Below are 18,441 nucleotides of genomic sequence, written 5' to 3' on the forward strand. Positions count from 1 at the left end.
TGGAATTATATTTTTTGAATTATTTTACTAATTAATTAAAAATGAAAAGCTGAAATGTCTTTAGTCATTAAGTATTCAACCCCTTTGTTATGGTAAGTCTAAATAAGTTCAGCATTAATGTTTAACATTTTTTTTAATGACTTCATCTCTGTACCCCACACATGCAATTATCTGTAATGTCCATCAGCCGAACAGTGAATTTCAAATACAATGAGCAGGGAGGTTTTCTGATGCCTCGCACAGAAGGCCACCTATAGGTATTTCAATATATATATATTTTTAAAGCAGACATGAAATATCTCTGGGCATGGTGAAGTTATTACACTTCGGATGGTGTATCAATACATCCAGTCACAACAAAGATACAGGCATCCTTCCTAACTCAGTTGCCTGAGAGGAAGGAAATCGCTCAGGGATTTCACCATGAGGTCAGTAGTGACTTAAAAATAGTTAGAGTTTAATGGCTGTGAGAGGAGAAAACTGAGGATGGCTCAAGAAAAGAGTTACTCCACAATACTATCCTAATTGACAGAGTTAAAATAAGGAAGCCTCTACAGAATAACAATATTCCAATACATGCATCCCGTTTGCAACAAGGCACTAAATTAATACTGTAAAAAATGTGGCAAAGCAATAACACTGTATTCAGGGCAAAAAAGTGTATGTTCGGGGCAAATCCAATTCAACACATTACTGAGTACCACTCTCCATATTTTCAAGCATAGTGGTGGCTGCATCATGTTATAGGCATGCTTGTAATCGTTAAGGAATGTGGGGGTTTTCAGGATAAAAAGTTAACGGAATGGAGATAAGCACAGGCACAACCCTAGAGGAAAACCTGGTTCAGTATGCTTTCCACCAGACATTGGGAAATTAATTCACCTTTCAGCAGGACAATAACCTAAAACAAGGCCAAATATACACTGGAGTCGCTTACCAAGATGACGTGAAATGTTTTGACTTAAAGCAGCTTGAAAATCTATGGCAAGACTTAAATGGCTGTCTAGTAATGATCAACAACCAACTTGACAGAGCTTGACAAATTGAAAAAATCATGTGCAAATATTGGACAATCCAGGTGTGCAATCCTCTTAAGAGACTTAGCCAGAAAGACATCACAGCTGTAAACACGGCCAAAGGTGATGCCAACATGTATTGACTCAGGATTGTGAATACATATGTAAATTAGATAAATGAAATACAGTTAAGAAATTTGCTAACATTTCTAAAAACATGTTTAGATGGATGAGAGAAAAAAATATTGAATACCTTTTGAATTCAGGCTGTAACATGACAAAATGTGGAATAAGTCAAGGGCTATGAATACTTTCTGAATGCACTGTATTTCCAGCCCCCAAACATGGAAACGGAAAGAGACGTCTGTCACACAAAACACCACAAAGTCTAATGACATTTTGATGATTTTTCATTAGGCCAGAATTTATACATCCACTGCTGTCCACATGTCTCTGTCAGCCATTCATCACTGCCTTGGAAAAATGTCAGTGTTCCCGTCGAACCACGTCGAATTTTGGAGAAGTTATACCACTGGTTTTCAAGTCCATTCGCAAATTGTTCATGCCTCAGCTATGCGGTAGCTTAATGAAAAATAATGGTGTAATAGTCTACAGTTTTCTTGACATTTTGCTTGCATTATTGTGATTGGCTCATGTTTTACCGGCACGGCGTACCCCCACTATTTATTTTGCCGGGACACCACCTTACTTTCATCCTGATTACATGTCACCATACTCTATACAAGGACCGTGTGCATTTTCTGCTGGTGTGTCCTGAGGTAGCTCCTCTCTGAAAACCTCTTCCCACAGTGCGTACAGGAGAATGGCCTCTCTCCCGTGTGGACCTTCAGGTGCATCTTCAGCTGGTCTTGGCGGGAGAACCTCTTCTCACACTGGGGGCAGCTGAAGGGTTTCTCCCCTGTGTGGACCATCTGGTGCCTCTTCAGGTGGTCCTGGCGGGAGAATCTCTTCTCACACTGGGTACAACTGAAGGGGTTCTCCCCTGTGTGGACCCTCTGGTGGATCTCCACCTTCTGGAGGCACCTGAAGCCTTTGTTACAGAACATGCAGAGGAACCGTTTCTCTTTACCATTGCCTGATGTGGCTCTCCCTCCCTGAACCTGGGCTCCAGCCCTGGTGTTTGCGTTCAATACCTGATCGAAATGGTGTGAACCTGAAGGCCCCATCGACGTGGACACTGGGTCGCGATCCTTGAACGCATGTAAAGGAGAATTGGTTGTGACGTTTACATTTGTCTCCAAGCTTCCCCTGTAATCTAAGAAATCTCTGCTCTGTGAGTGTCTATCTCCTAGGTGACTATCTGCATTCCGTGCAGGAGGAGCATCGCCCTCCACTTTCACAGTCACCTCATCTACCACAATAACCTCCCCTTTCCTTTCTAGACACCTTTCAGAATATACACAACTGTACCGGTTCCAGTCTTCTCTAGACAGATCAGTCGGTGTCTCTAAACCTAAGGACATGTTGCCAGGGTCCATCTCTGTATCATAAGAACAGGAGAGATCATCAACCCCAGTGTCTAGCACGTCACCATCTCCAAGGGAATGAACCGTCCTCTGGCTCTGATGAAATACCGGTAAGTAATCTGAGCCAGGAGCAGGAGGACAGCCCAGTCTACCCAGCCCCTCTGGGTCTGATCTGTGGTCAGACCCTGTGTGTAAGAGCCGGTGTGTTACATTTAAAGTATCAGTGTCTGTCTCTGACTTGAGATTGACATTCAGAGCGGTGGCCAGGTCCTCTGAGGCTACAGGGGGCGCCACTCCAGCCGCTGCTCCAGTCTGGATGTCTCTGCTGTGTTGTGAGTCCTCCTCTCCTTCAGTACTCTCCTGCTTGACCCCAGGACCTGCAGCCTCTGCATCTACAGACTGACAAGAACAGAGGAGGTTATAATCGATATAATTGGATAACAATGTCTTAGGGAGTCTCACAAACTCCTACACGGCATATACATATTGATGCAAGCCAGTGAATAGCTGAGGAAAGCATTTCTGAAATTAACAAGCCACATTTAATGTACTGTAATTCTGATATGACACTAACCTCTATCACGATAGCATGCTGGGTTGAGGGTTCACTCCCCTCATCTATAGCTATGGGTTGGTCATTTCTCCACCCATTGTGTCCCGCTGGCTTTACAATGTTCCTGTGGCCTCCAGTGAGAAGCCCTTCACCTAAGAGAGTGATTGGGGGAAAGGGGTGGTTAGATTAGATCATGTGAATGCTCAACGCTATATTATACATTATTTACACAGTCTACAATTGGCATGAATGTAAGGTAACATTTCTTATAACTTGTTGACATACTATTTATTGATTGATTATGTTCCATGCATCACATTATTTTAAAAGTATGATAATAGGAAATTCAGTAAATCTAGAATCTGGTTAGAATATGGTGTCTTTGTGCAAGATTGTGTCCTTAATTGGCCTGACTGGAAAAAAAAAAGTAAAATACAACAAATGTGCAAGATAGCTAAGTAATCAGGGGAAGAATTGCATACTATCAAAAACTGAGCAAGACCCAATTCTGGGTAACACTTCTAAACGCATGCGAAACGGGACGGAAGCCCCCGCAGCCTCGGCCTCCTGCAAAATGTACCTCTTGCCATTCCTCTGTATCGCTCTCGCATTGTCCTCTCTGCGCGCTCCCGTGCTGCCTTCAGTTCCAGTAGCTGTAGTTTCCTCCGCAATGCCCTGTTTTCTTTCTGGCTTTGAGTTATTTCCAAACGAAACACTGCATAGTCATCGTCTACGAGTTTACTGATCTCGGCCACGGCTGAATTCGCTAGCACCTCCATGATGGAGACTATTTGAGTGTGAAACACCATACAGTTAGCCATTGTTAGTTAGCTAGCTAGCGTTACCTAGATAACGTCTATCAACCAAGTCTCCAACGAGAATTAAAGACTACATGGGGTAAATATGTGATGCTGTGCAGTTCAATTAGTAACATTTTAAATTCACTTGGTGTTAATAAACGTCAAAATAATAACAATAAAAACGCCAAGGTGGAAATTGTTCTTCGTCATTGTTTCCTTCCGTTTATACTGTAGAGAAAGTATGTTATTGGTTAGCGTCATAGCGCAAATGGTGTTGCAAAATAAAAAGTTGTGCGCTCTTTTCTTTGAATTACGGTACCAGAGATACTAGATACAATGACGAGATGCTTATATCCCCGCCCTAACAATGGGACTCGTTGTCCACAGAGCGGAACGGCTGACTGTCAAACTCCAGCCTGAGCCTATGGAGACCCTTAGGGGCCTTGGTGGAGGAGAAGAAAAAAACCAGCCAGACTAAATCGTTCGCTCAGTTTTGTTTTATCCGTTCCCTCTGTTTTATTTGTTCCGCCTGTTTTCTTTTTATCCATTCCATCTTATTTTATCCGTTCCCTCAGAATTTGTTTTATCAATTCTTTTTTTTTTTTTTTTTAAAGTCCGGGGGCCCAGAGTTTTGCCTTATCTGGTTGGCTAAACCAGAGGTTCTCAAACCTGTCCTCGTAGACCCCCAGCCGGTTCATGTATTTGATCTGTCCCAGAGCTAACGCATCTAATTTAACTTGTAAACTAATCATCAAACCCTTGACTAGGTGAATCAGTTGAACTAGTTCAGGGCTCAAACAACATTGTGAAACATCTGGGGGTCCCCGAAGAGAGGTTTGAGAACCACTTTATATGGGCAATGATGGAACCAGATTGTTTCTAATCAGGTCATATGGTTTAAAAAAAAATAGACATCTGTGATTGGACAATAGAACGAACAGGGCTGAGTTTGCTTTAAGAAGGGTTGCATTGTGTAGGCATTTGCATCTGTAATTAAAAAATTACTCACACAGTAAGTCATCAATATTGTGCTGGTCTATTAATTCCAGTCAATCATTTTGGATGGATAAGGTCAAGGTAGACTAGCCACCCGAAGTTGGAATATAAAGCAAATTTGGTCACATTCACATTTTCTCTTAACACAAATAAATAGGCCTATTTATAATAGGCTATAAATACATGACTTAAGATATAAATACACAACTTTACCACTTCGTTTCACACATAATCAAGTGTTTGGGCATATGCCAGCTCACCTCACCACCACCTTCAAACCCAGTGCCTCTTTGCTTGACATCATGGGAAAATCAAAAGAAGTCAAGACACTTGTCTTGGCTGTGGAAGCTTGTGGAAGGCTACCCGAAACGATTGACCCAAGTTAAACAATTTAAAGGCAATGCTACCAAATACTATTTGAGTGCATGTAAACTTCTGACCCACTGGGAATGTGATGAATTAAATAAAAGCTCAAATAAATCATTCTCTCTACTATTATTCTGACATTTCATATTAAAATAAAGTGGTGATCCTAACTGATCAAAAACAGGGAATTTCTACTAGGATTAAATGTCAGGAATTGTGAAAAACTGAGTTTAAATTTATTTGGCTAAGGTATATGTAAACTTCCGACTTCAACTGCATATATATATATATATATTCTATACTATTTCGAAATGTAGATTTAATATCTTGACATTTTGAGACAGTATACATTTTGTTATTTTTGGGGGGTGGCGGAAATGGGCTTCCAAACCTTCCTCCCTCTGATGAGTCATGTACAATTGTTAACACAAACATACCATGGCGCTTGACTGCACCATGTTTTACTGGCCGTATATAGCCCTAATATCATGCATAAGGGGTAAAATACTGGGTCGCGGGGATAAGAGGCGTGCAAAATGAACAACTGTCGAGTTTGCACAAAGTTTCGCCTATTTGATTTGCATCATAAACATTGTTATGAATGTTAGTGAAATTCCTGGCTTTTCATCATAATTTGAAGCATGTAATTAACAGAGTATAATTACATTTAGGCTGCAATGTTTTCGCCCACCTGGAATCGTCATGGTAGCCTACAAAAGGAGAATGCCGTTTAGGCCTAGAGATAGGGATACCCCTCCAGACCTCGTAGGGTAAGAGTTGAATCTCACGTTAACCGCCTGGATTCAATACAAAAGAGAGTGAGATGTTATGCTAGCCTCATGAATAGACCGTCTCCAATTTTAAGAGACAACTCCGATATAATGTTTGTTTTTCATCAAGAAGTTCCCATGATGTCACGTGCATCACACTTACTGTATACGCAGGCCATGCTATTTTAGACAACGTTTTCACACAAAAGACAGTCTCTAAATTCTTTACAATAATTTGATGGATTTGGACTTTGTTGACAACCCCTAGAGCCTGAACATATATTCTGTGCTAACTGGCTTTTGGACCGCGAAGCCAGTTCCGCTTGCTTGTTTTTATTGTTCCCCTCTAATCAGATACTGATTAAGACCTGGCAGACCAGGTGGGTCCAATTAATTATCAGGTAGAACAAAACCAGCAGATGCCAGACCTCGTAGGGTTAAGGTAGAATACCCCCGATCTGCAGCCGCCACAATCATCATCATCGCCTCATCTCTGGTAGGAACTGAGATAATTGAGTGCGCTCAAATGTTATTTTTATTGGGTACCCAGTTCATTAAATATTTGTATTTCTGTATTGGATACAACTATTGTGAACGAATGACACTTGTCATTGCGGTTGATCTTAGAACATAAGAGAATTAAAACGATTTCAACAATAAATAAACTTAAATTTCAAACATATCACTGAGTCCACTATTCATTCGTTTCATCTTGCTTAATTAGATGACATTGCTTTAGATGTAGATAAATGTTAACTTTTTTTAGGCTTTACAGTGTCTTCTGAAAGTATTCACACCTTGACTTTTTCCACATTTTGTTGTGTTACAGCCTGAATTTAAAATTGACATTTTATATATATATATATTTTTTTTGTCACTGGCCTACACACTAACACAATCATTAGAATCTGAAAAGGTGAAGTGTCCTGAGTCAATAAGTATTCAACCCCTTTGTTATGTCAAGCCTAAATAAGTTCAGGAGTAAAAATGTGCTTAAGTTGCATGGACTCACTCCGTGTGTAATAAGTGTTCAACATGGCTTTTGATCTGAGACAATTATCTGTAATGTATGTGGGGTACCTCATCTCTGTACCCCCACATACAATTATCTGTAATGTCTCTCAGTTAAGCAGTGACTTTCAAACACAGATTCAACCATAAAGACCAGGGAGGTTTTTGAATGCCTTGCGAAGAAGGGCACCGATTGGTAGATGTCAAATTAAATTACAATCATTTTAAAAAGCAAACATTGAATATCCCTTTGGGCATGGTGAAGTTATTCATTACACTTCAAATCAAATTTTATTGGTCACATACACATGGTTAGCAGATGTTATTGCAAGTGTTTGCGAAATGCTTGTGCTTCTAGTCCCGACAGTGCAGTAACACCTAACAATTCCACATCTATCTAATACACACATCTAAGGGGTGGCATATAAATATATGGATGAGCGATGACCGAGCGGCATAGGCAAGATGCAATGGATGGTATAAAATACAGTATATACATTGGATGGTGTATCAATACGTCCATTCACTACAAAGATACAGGCATCTTTCCTAACTCAGTTGCCGGAGAGGAAGGAAGCCGCTCAGGGATTTCACGAGGCCAATGGTGACTTTAAAAGAGTTCGAGTTTAATGGCTGTGATAGTAAACGGAGGATGGATCAACATTGTAATTACACCACAATACTAACCTAATTGGCACAGTGAAAAGAGAGCCTGTACTGACCAAAATACATGCATCCCGTTTGCAACAAGGCACTAAAGTAATACTGCAAAAAAATGTGGCAAAGCAATTCACTTTTTCCTGAATACAGTTATGTTTGGGGCAAATACAACACCGTGAGTACTACTCCATCTTTTCAAGCATAGTGGTGGCTGCATCATGTTAGATTTATTTAATCATTTAAATCCATTCAACCACTCATCTGGATAACGCATTTTAAAGTAATCGAGGATGACAAGTTTGAAAACGTATTTCCATTGTGGTCCTCTTAATTAAATGGCTCAAACAATTTAAGAACATTAACATGTAGACCCGACCTACTAGGAATACTTGGGTTACAGATATGAATACATTTTTGAACTAGTATAGTGCTTTTCAAAGCCTCAAAGCGTCTAAATAGTCAAACAAATGTAAATTATCGAGATTGAAAGCTTCAGGCAGCTTGGGATGAAGTTGAGGCAGTTTGGACTTTAGGGTCAGTGGAAAGGCAGTGGAGGTTCAGTAGAGGGGGCATCAAGGGGACAGCCAAGGTGAAACAAAGACAGTCTGAAAGAAAACAGCCCACCGCACCTGCTTCTCTGCATGGTCAGTCACTCCATTGGAGCTGCTTCTCTGGTACTGGTCCTCCATTGACAGGAATGTAGCACCCACCTGGGTGATGCCACCGCTGCTGAAAAGCCACATCTTGGCAGTGGTTAGGTGCATTCCCTGAACTTTCTCTGCTACAGTGGTAAGAAAAAGGTATGTGAACCCTTTGGCATTACCTGGATTTCTGAATAAACTGGTCATCAAATGTTCTGCTCTTCATCGAAGTCACAACAATAAACAGTGTGCTTAAACTAATAACACAAATTATTGTATTTTTTGTGTCTATTGAATACAAGATTTAAACGTTCAATGTAGGTTGGAAAAAGTATGTGAACCCCTAGGCTAATGACTCCTCCGAAAGCTAATTGGAGTCAGGAGTCCGGTGGACCTGGAGTCAAATCAAGGAGATGTTGGTTAGAGCTGCTCTACCCTAAAAAAAACTCACAAAACTTGAGTTTGCTATTCACAAGAAGCATTGCCTGATGTGAACCATACCTTAAGTCTTCTGAGATCTCTTTTGTTTAAGATTAAGAAATGTTGACTTGCATAAAGCTGGAAAGGGATACAAAAATATCTCTAAAAGCCTTGATGTTCATTAGTCCAAGGTAAGAAATATTGTCTATAAATTGAGAAAGTTCAGCATTGTTGCTACTCCCCCTAGGAGTGACCATCCTACAAAGATGACTGCAAGAGCACAGTGCAGAATGCTCAACGAGGTTAAGAAGAATCCTAGTGTCAGCTAAAGACTTACAGAAATCTCTGGAACATCTCTATTGACTAGTCTACGATAAGTAAAATACTAAACAAGAATTGTGTTCATGGGAGGACACCACGTAACAAGTCCCTGCTGTCCAAAACAAACTGCTGCACGTCTGAAGTTTGCAAAAGTGCACCTGGATGTTCCACAGCGCTACTGGCAAAATATTCTGTGGACAGATGAAACTACAGTTGAGTTGTTTGGAAGTAACACACAGCACACCAACATCAAAACCTCATCCCAACTGTAAAGTATGGTGGAGGGATCATCATGGTTTGGGGCTGCCTCAGGTCCTGGATAGCTTGCTATCATCAATGGAAAAATGAATTCCCAAGTTTATCAATACATTTTGTAGGAGAATGTTAGGCTGTCTGCCAATTGAAGTTCAACAGAAGTTGGGTGATGCAACAGGACAGCGACCCAAAAGACACAAGTAAATCAACAACAGAATTGCTTCAACAGATGAAAATATGCCTGACCTGAGTCCTGACCTTAACCCGATTGAGATGCTGTGTCATGACCTCAAGAGAGCAGTTCACACCAGACATCGCAAGAATATTGCTGAATTGAAACAGTTTTGTAAAGAGGAATGGTGAAAAATTCCTTCTGACCGTTGTGCAGGTCTGATCCGCAACTACAGAAAACTGCCAAAGGATGGTCAACCAGTTATTAAATCCAAGGCTTCACTTTTCCCACCCTGCACTGTGAATGTTTACACTGTGCTCAAAGACATGAAAACGTATCATTGTTTGTGTGTTATTAGTTTAAGCAGACCATTTGTCTATTGTTGTGGCCTAGATGAAGATCAGATCAAATTTTATGACCAATTTATGCAGGAATTCAGGTATTTCCAAAGGGTTAACAAACTTTTTCTTGCCACTAAGTATTCAACCCCTTGGTTAGGAGCTTTCACTGGAACTTCCTCTGTTACCTCTGGACACAGCATGCAGTCCTTGTTGTAATATTTCCAAACAGATTAAACAAACAGCCAGCAAGCTATCAAGCCAAAATACTTAATTTACGATCCTGCAACTTTAAGAGTCAAGACCACAGGATATAGTGATCAAACCCTAGAGCAGCCAAAACTAAAATATAAAAATGCAAAAAGAAACAATCAAAATTATTACAAAAAAAAAAATATTCACACTACTCTTCCTAGGCTTATGTCTGCTTGTAATCGTTAAGGACTGGGGAGTTTATCAGGATAAAAAAAAAAAACAGAATGGAGCGAAGGACCTGAAATTGTTGTCGAGCAATGATCAACAACCAATTTGACAGAGCTTGACGAATTTTGAGAAGAATAAAATCGGCACACGTTGCACAAACCAGGTGTGGAAAGGGCTTACAGCGATTACGCTGCCAAAGGTGATTCTAACATGTATTGACTCGGAGGGTTGAATACTAAGCTAATAAAGATAGTGTTATTTTTATTTTTTAAAACAAATGTAAGAAATTCCATTTTGTGTAGATCATTGACAAAAAAATCACAATTAAATCCATTTTAATTCCACTTTGTAACAACAAAATGTGGAAAAAGCCAAGGGGTGTGAATACTTTCTGAAGGCACTGTATATATATGCCTTATACTGTATTTTACACCATGTCTGGATGCAATATTCTACCCAGGAATATTAAACGCTGAAATCTAAACATCAGATATTGGGTGGAATGGTTACTTCCTATGTTATAGAGTGGAATGGTTTTTCTGCTGGTGTATCCTGAGGCAGCTCCTCTCTGAGAACCTCTTTCCACAGTGCGTACATGTAAATGGTCTCTCTCCTGTGTGGACCTTCAGGTGGATCTTAAGCTGGTGCTGGCGTGAGAACCTCTTCTCACACTGAGAGCAGCTAAAGGGTTTCTCCCCTGTGTGGACCCTCTGGTGTCTCTTCAGGCTGCCAGCCTGGGCGAAGGGCATGTGACACTGGGTACAGCTGAAGGGTTTCACCCCTGTGTGGACCCTCTGGTGCCTCTTCAGGTTGCCAGCCTCTGCGAAGCGCATGTGACACTGGGTACAGCTGAAGGGTTTCTCCCCTGTGTGGACCCTCTGGTGGATCTCCACCTTTTGGGAGCAACTGAAGCCTTTGCTACAGAACATGCAGAGGAACCTTTTCTCTTTACTATTGCCTGATGTAGCTCCCCCTCCCTGAACCTGGGCTCTAGCCCGGTCGTTTGAGTTCAATACCTGATCGAAAAGAATGCGGCCGTGTGAATCAGAAGGCCCCATCGACGTGGACACTGGGTTGCGATCCCTGAACGCCTGTAAAGGGGAGTGGGTTGCGACATTTAGATTTGTCTTTAAGCTTTCCCTGCTGTCTAAGAAATCTCTGCCCTGTGAGTGTCCGTCTCCAAGGTGACTATCTGCATTCCATGTGGGAGGAACATCGCCCTCCACTTTCACATCATCTACGATCAGACCCTCCCCTTTCTTATCTAGGCACCCTTCAGAGTATACACTACTACTGTACCGGTTCCAATCACCTCTAGATGGACCAGTTTGTGTCTCTAAACCCAAGAGTGTGCCAGGGTCCATCTCTGTAGTGTAAGAACAAGACGGTTCATTGCCAGTCTCGTCATCTGAGTCTCGATGGGAATGAACCGGGCTCGGGTTATCGTAAAGTAAATACTCTGAGCTGGGAGCAGGAGGACAGCCCAGCCTCCCCAGCCCCTGTCTCTCTCTGTGTAAATGCTTTTGTGTTACAGTTAAAGTCTTGGTGTCTGTCTCTGACTTGAGGACGGCATCTGGCCTTCCACTGACTTCCGTGATGCTGCTTCTGATCCTGGGCTGTGCTGGGGTGGTGGTGGGGTCCTCCGTGGCTACAAGGGGTGGTCCAGTCTCTCCAGTCTGGATGTCTCTGCTGTGCCGTGGGTCCTCCTCTCCTTCAGACATCTCGTGCTTGACCCCAAGACCTGCAAACTCTGCAGACTGACACGAAAGGAGGTTATTACCGGTACATGAGTTGATGTCGTAGGGAAGTCTAACAAACTTCCTTATGGCAGATAAATGAGGACGTACATCTAAGACGGTGAATAGCTGAGGGGTGCCTTTCTGAAATAAAAAGGCCACATTTGTTTTATAAAAAGTAACTAATTTTAACATAACACTATTACACTGACCTCTATCATGATAATGTGCTGGGTTGAGGTTCCACTCCCCTCATCAACAGTGATTGGTTTATCATCTCTCAGTGTATTATGTCCCACTGGCTTCACAAAGATCCTGTGTCCTCCAGTGACATGTTCTTCACCTGAGAGAGTGATTGGGGGAAAAGAGGTGGTTAAGTACTGTTAATGCTCAATGGTATATTGTACACTATTGACTATTGACACATAAATGGCAAAGATGTCAGGTAAAACTTCACATAACTTCTTGATATACTAAACTCAGCAAAACATGTCTAAACACTTTTAACTGTGTTTACTTTCAGCAAACTTAACATGTGTAAATATTTGTATTAACATAAGATCCAACAACTGAGACAAACTAAACAAGTTCCAAAGACATGGAATAATGTGTCCCTGAACAAATGCGGGGTCAAAATCAAAAGGAACAGTCAGTATCTGGTGTGGCCACCAGCTGCATTAAGTACAGCAGTGTATCTCCTCGTCATGGACTGTACCAGATTTGCCAGTTCTTGCTGTGAGATGTTACCCCACTCTTCCATCAAGGCACCTGCAAGTTCCCGGACATTTCTTGGGGGAATGGCCCTAGCCCTCACCCTCCAATCCAACAGGTTCTAAACGTGCTCAATGGGATTGAGATCCGGGCTCTTCGCTGGCCATGGCAGAACACTGACATTCCTGTCTTGCAGGAAATCACGCACAGAACGAGCAGTATGGCTGGTGGCATTGTCATGCTGGAGAGTCATGTCAGGATGAGCCTGCAGGAAGGGTACCAAATGAGGGAGGAGGATGTCTTCCCTGTAACGCACAGCGTTGAGATTGGCTGCAATGACAACAAGCTCAGTCCGATGATGCTGTGACACACCGCCCCAGACTATGACGGACCCACCACAAAAAAAAAAAAAAAATCGATCCCGCTTCAGAGTACAGGCCTCGGTGTAACGCTCATTCCTTTGACGATAAGCGCGAATCCGACCATCACCACTGGTGAGATAGAACCGTGACTCGTCAGTGAAGAGCACTTTTTGCCAGTCCTGCCTAGTCCAGCGACGGTGGGTTTGTGCCCATAGGTGACGTTGTTACCGGTGATGTCTGGTGAGGACCTGCCTTACAACAGGCCTACAAGCCCTCAGTCCAGCCTCTCTCAGCCTATTGCACAGTCTGAGCACTGATGGAGGGATTGTGTGTTCCTGGTGTAACTCGGGCAGTTGTTGCCATCGTGTACCTGTCCCGCAGGTGTGATGTTCGGATGTATCGATCCCGTGCGGGTGTTGTTGCACGTGGTCTGCCACCGCGAGGACAATCCCCTGTCCATCCTGTCTCTCTGTAGCGCTGTCTTAGGCGTCTCACAGTAATTTATTGCCCTGGCCACATCTGCAGTCCTCATGCCTCCTTGCAGCATGCCTAAGGCACGTTCACGCTCATGAGTTGGGACCCTGGCATCTTTCTTTTGGTGTTTTTCAGAGTCAGTAGAAAGGCCTCTTTAGTGTCTTAAGTTTTCATAACTGTGATCTTAATTGCCTACCGTCTAAGCTGTTAGTGTCTTAACGACCGTTCCACAGGTGTATGTTTATTAATCCGGAAAAAGGGACGTTTCTTTTTTTGCTGAGTTTATTTATAATCAGTCTATTAAATTCCATGCATCACATTGTTTTCATTCAGTAAATAATAAGACATGCAGTAAATCAAGAATCTGATTCGAATGTGATAGTGTCTAAGCCAATCAGGCGAATTATTGCATATTTTCCAAAAACTGACCAAGACCCAATTCTGGGTAACACATCTGAACACATGCAGCGTTGAACAGAGCGACAGGCCGCGCAGCCTCATGCCTTCCGCAAAATGTACCTCTTGCCATTCCTCTGTATCGGTCGAGGATCTTGACACTACTGGCGAGGACGCGCTCTCGTGTTGTTCTCTCTGCGCGCTCCCGTGCCACCTTCAGTTCCAGTAGTTTCCTCCGCAATGCCCTGTTTTCTTTCTGGCTTTGACTTATTTCCAAACGAAGCACTGCATAGTCGTCGTCTACTAGTTTACAGATCTCTGCCACCGCAGCATTTGCTAGCACCTCCATGATGGAGGCTATTTGAGTGTGAAAAACCATACAGTTAGCCATTGTTAGCAGTTAGCTAGCATTACCTAGATAACATCTATCAACCAAGTCCTTAACCCGAATTAGACATTACATGCGGTAAGTATATGATGATGTGCAGTTAAATTAGTCATTTTAAGTTCCAGGGTTTTAATAAACGTCTAAATAAAAACGTTAACGTGGAAATTGTTCTTGGTCACTTCACTTCCGTTGACTTATTTTTCTTCCTGTGAGTTTCCAGCAGACTATCTGCTGTCTTCTTCGTCATCTTGTGCGTTTCCGGCAGACTAGATGATGTACTGTGAATTGCTGTCTTTCTCAGGTCGGAATGCGAATTAATAATAGCCTCACACCAGTAGGTGCAGGCCGGTGGAATATAGAAAAGACAACAGCTTCCTTGGTATTTCGCTTTGCCTATCATTTGAGCTCAAAATTGTTACAAGCAAAAATGCGGTTAGTCAGCTCATGGAAGAATGTCCTATCCTCAGCATACCACCGGCAATATAACATACTTCAATCTCTACCTCGCCACCTTCCTCACACTTCCCATCTGTGTGTTTCATCACTAACAATAACCCGCAATAACCCAACCTCACTCCCCATACCCACTGACCTTCCTCACAGAATTATGGATAGAGAAAACTGCCTTCTTCTTCTCTCCCACTCACGTTGCCACTCCTGGGTCAGCCCCTCTGTTATGATGCTCCAACATTCCATCCCTCCTAATGGGACCACCACATTTACCTCCTCCCTCTTCAGAGCTGTCTTCGCTACCTTATCTGCTGCTTAATTTCCCCAACCCCAACATGAGCTGGGGGACCACTGGTTCCCTTATTTTTTTGGGTGGCACTTAGCAAATTTCAGTTTGTGTGGACATAAACTAGAATGTTGTGAGAATTCTGTGGAACTTCCTGCACGCATTTTAGGTCCTGTACCCGCTTTAAGTTGAAGTTTTAGACTATCCAATAGGCTATTGTGGCTATTTGAACATAATGTGGTCCTATCAGAGTGTCCTAGCAACAAAACCACTGATGCAATAACATTTTCACGTGGAAATAGCTTTTGAATTCTATGATATATGAAATTTATTATGGATCCAGCAAAATTAAGGCAGTTATACAATTTTAAAAACAGCCCTCAGTCCCCTACTCCACTACCACATATCTACAACACAAAATCCATTGGTACTTGTGTGTATAGTGCGTACAGTACATTTGGAAAATATTCAGACCCCTTGACCTTTTCCACATTGTTACGTTACAGCCTTATTCTAAAATTGATTAAGTTGTCCCCCCCCATAAATCTACACACAATACCCCATAATGACAAAGCAAAAACAGGTTTTTAGAAAATTTTGCAAATGTATTAAAAATAAAAAGCAGCACATTTACATAAGTATTTCAGACACTTTACTCAGTCCTTTGTTGAAGCACCTTGGGCAGCGATTACAGCCTTGAGTCTTCTTGGGTAAGATGCTACAAGCTTTGCACCTGTATTTGGGGAGTTTCTCCACTTCTCTGCAGATCCTCTCAAGCTGTCAGATTGGATGGGGAGCATTGCTGCATAGCTATTTTCAGATCTTTCCAGAGATGTTCAATTGGGTTCAAGTCCTGGCTCTGGCTGGGCCACTCAAGGACATTCAGAGACTTGTCCCGAAGCCACTCCTGCGTTGTCTTGGCTGTGCGCTTAGGGTCGTTGTCCTGTTGGAAGGTGAACCTTTGCCCCAGTCTGAGCTCCTGAGTGCTCTGGAGCAGGTTTTCATCAAGGATCTCTCTGTACTTCGCTCCATTCATCTTTCCATCGATCCTAACTAGTCTTCCCAGTCCCGCTGAAAAACATCCCCACCGCATGTTGCTGCCACCACCATGCTTCACCGTAGGGATGGTGCCAGACTCCTCCAGACGTGACACTTGGCATTCAGGCCAAAGAGTTCAATCTTGGTTTCATCAGACTAGAGAATCTTGTTTCTCATGGTCTGAGAGTCTTTATGTGCCCTTTGGCAAACTCCTAGAGGGCTGTCATGTGCCTTTTACTGAAGAGTGGCTTCCGTTTGGCCACTGATTGGTGGAGTGCTGGAGAGATGGTTGTCCTTCTGGAAGGTTCTCCCATCTCCACAGATGAACTGTGGAGCTCTGTCAGAGTGACCATCGGATTCTTGGTCACATCCCTGACCAAGGCCCTTCTCCGCCGATTGCTCAGTTCAACCAGGCGGCCAGCTCTGGGAAGAGTCTTGGTGGTTCTAAACTTCTTCCATTTAAGAATGATGGAGGCAACTGTATTCTTGGGGACCTTCAATGCTGCAAAAATGTTTTGGTACCCTTCCCCAGATCTGTGCCTTGACAAAATCCTGTCTCGGAGCTCTACAGACAATTCCTTGGACCTCATGGCTTGGTTTTTGCTGTGACGTGCACTGTCAACTATGGGACCTTATACAGACAGGTGTGTGCCTTTCCAAATCATGTCCAATCAATAGATTCTATTTTTTATTTAACCTTTATTGAACTAGGCAAGTCCATTGAGAACTAATTCTTATTTACAATGACGGCCAAACCCGGACTACGCTGGGCCAATTGTGCGCCACCCTATGGGACTCCCAATCACGGCCGGTTGTGATACAGCCTGGATTCGAACCAGGGTGTCTGTAGTGACGCCTCAAGCACTGAGAGGCAGTGCCTCAGACCGCTGCGCCACAGGTACACGCCAATCAAGTTGTAGAAACATATCAAGGATGATTAATGGAAATAGGATGCACCTGAGCTCAATTTCGAATCACATAGCAAAGGGTCTGAATACTTATGTAAATGTGATTTTTTAAATTCATTTGCAAACATATCTAAACCTTTTTTTCGCTTTGTCATTATGGGGTATTGTGTGTAGGTTGATGAGAAATATAATTTAATCCATTTTAGAATAAGGCTAACGTAACAAAATGAGGACAAAGTCAAGGGGTCTGAATACTTTCCCGAATGCGCTGTACGTTATTGTGTGTGTGTGTGTATGTCTGCTTGTGTTGCTTCACGGTCCCCGCTGTTCCATAAGGTGTATTTTAATCTTTTTTTCTTTAAAAAAAAAATCTAATTTTACTGCTTGCGTACTTTATGTGGAATAGAGTTCCATGTAGTCATGGCTCTATGTAGTACTGTGTGCCTCCCATAATCTGTTCTGGACTTGGGGGCTGTTTAGAGATCTCTGGTGGCATGTCTTGTGGGGTATGCATGGATGTCTGAGCTGTGTGCCAGTAGTTCAAACAGACAGCATTCAACATGTCAATACCTCTCACAAATACAAGTAGTGATGAAGTCAATTTCTAATACACTTTCAGCCAGGAGAGATTGACATGCATGTTATTCATGTTAGCTCTCTGTGTACATCCAAGGGCCAGCTGTGCTGCCCTGTTCTGAGCCAATATAGGCTATGTGGTGTTTTTCTATTAGACCTACAAGGACATTTTATTTATCTGACAGTATTTTTGATGTAGAGATTCCGGTAAACTCTGTTTACTTTCATGTGTCCTACCAATAATTATTGGATTATTCACCATGGTAACCAGTTAGTATAAAAACAGAATTAGCAGTTATTTCTCGGTTTTCAGTCAGTAACTTTAGGGAGTGAACATTATTCAAAATCGGACCTCTCTGAAATGAAAATGTATGGCCCTCCCTTCAGCAAAATATATTTGACATAAACCCTACCTGAACGCTTGAAGAAAAGAAAAAAAGTGACTCTCCACTATACCCAAAATAATAAGTGGATAGCAGATAACAAAGCTACCATTTACCCTCACTTCTTGGACAGACCAGAGCCTTAGATATGCAGTTTTACAAACTGTTCTTCGTCCTGTAAGCATTACACGGCAATGCAGGAATTTTGATAGCGCAAAGGGCTGTGGGCCAGAAGGTTGTGTGTTCGCAGACCACCGTGAACAAGAGTAGGGGTGGAAAGATCTCCTTTTATAGTAAAAGCATTGCATGAATCTATCATCATATTTGCAGGTCAGAGAAATTGAAATGTCATGCAATTCTATGTCCTTTTACACCACACAAATTTGCGAAATTACAGGCTAAGAATGGACTGATGTGTTCATCTTACCATATTTCTAAAATGCCAAATCAGTGTGTTTTGTTTGCAGCAAAACTGTCCGTTTGCAAATCATTTAATTTGTGACG

At 42.3% G+C, this 18,441-nt stretch overlaps 2 protein-coding genes across 7 annotated transcripts in view; both read right to left on the bottom strand.

Annotated features, from left to right (window-relative positions):
• Positions 1-18,441, bottom strand: part of LOC112261341 (zinc finger protein 184-like) — a 307,911-nt gene that overhangs the window by 239,631 nt on the left and 49,839 nt on the right. Inside the window, exons 1-3 of one of the 4 annotated variants that reach the window (XM_024436607.2) lie at positions 14,032-15,377; positions 12,178-12,308; positions 9,893-11,986 (exon numbers count right to left, since the gene is read on the bottom strand). The exons of 2 other annotated variants lie outside the window; for them this stretch is intronic. In XM_024436607.2, coding sequence (XP_024292375.2) covers positions 10,748-11,986; positions 12,178-12,308; positions 14,032-14,299 — 1,638 coding nt within the window. In that variant the 5' untranslated portion in view covers positions 14,300-15,377 and the 3' untranslated portion in view covers positions 9,893-10,747. Of the gene's footprint in view, positions 1-9,892; positions 11,987-12,177; positions 12,309-14,031; positions 15,378-18,441 lie in introns of those variants that run through there. One more of the 4 variants, XM_042330494.1, reaches the window with a different exon arrangement.
• On the bottom strand, positions 428-6,308 carry LOC112261342 (zinc finger protein 3-like). Of its 3 annotated transcripts, XM_042330548.1 has the most exons (5): positions 6,152-6,306; positions 5,910-6,015; positions 3,637-3,843; positions 3,078-3,208; positions 428-2,902 (listed from the first exon to the last, which is right to left on the bottom strand). In XM_042330548.1, exons 2-5 carry the CDS (start codon positions 5,920-5,922, stop codon positions 1,754-1,756), a joined length of 1,500 nt encoding a protein of 499 aa, XP_042186482.1. In that variant the 5' UTR covers positions 5,923-6,015; positions 6,152-6,306; the 3' UTR covers positions 428-1,753. The 3 variants fall into 3 exon arrangements, with proteins under 3 accessions (XP_042186482.1, XP_024292378.1, XP_024292377.2); XM_024436610.2 differs by lacking the exon at positions 3,637-3,843 and having other exon boundaries at positions 6,152-6,308; XM_024436609.2 differs by lacking the exons at positions 5,910-6,015; positions 6,152-6,306 and having other exon boundaries at positions 3,637-4,258.

Source organism: Oncorhynchus tshawytscha, linkage group LG11 (genome assembly GCF_018296145.1).
Source record: "Oncorhynchus tshawytscha isolate Ot180627B linkage group LG11, Otsh_v2.0, whole genome shotgun sequence".
Classification (NCBI taxonomy): Eukaryota; Metazoa; Chordata; class Actinopteri; order Salmoniformes; family Salmonidae; genus Oncorhynchus; species Oncorhynchus tshawytscha.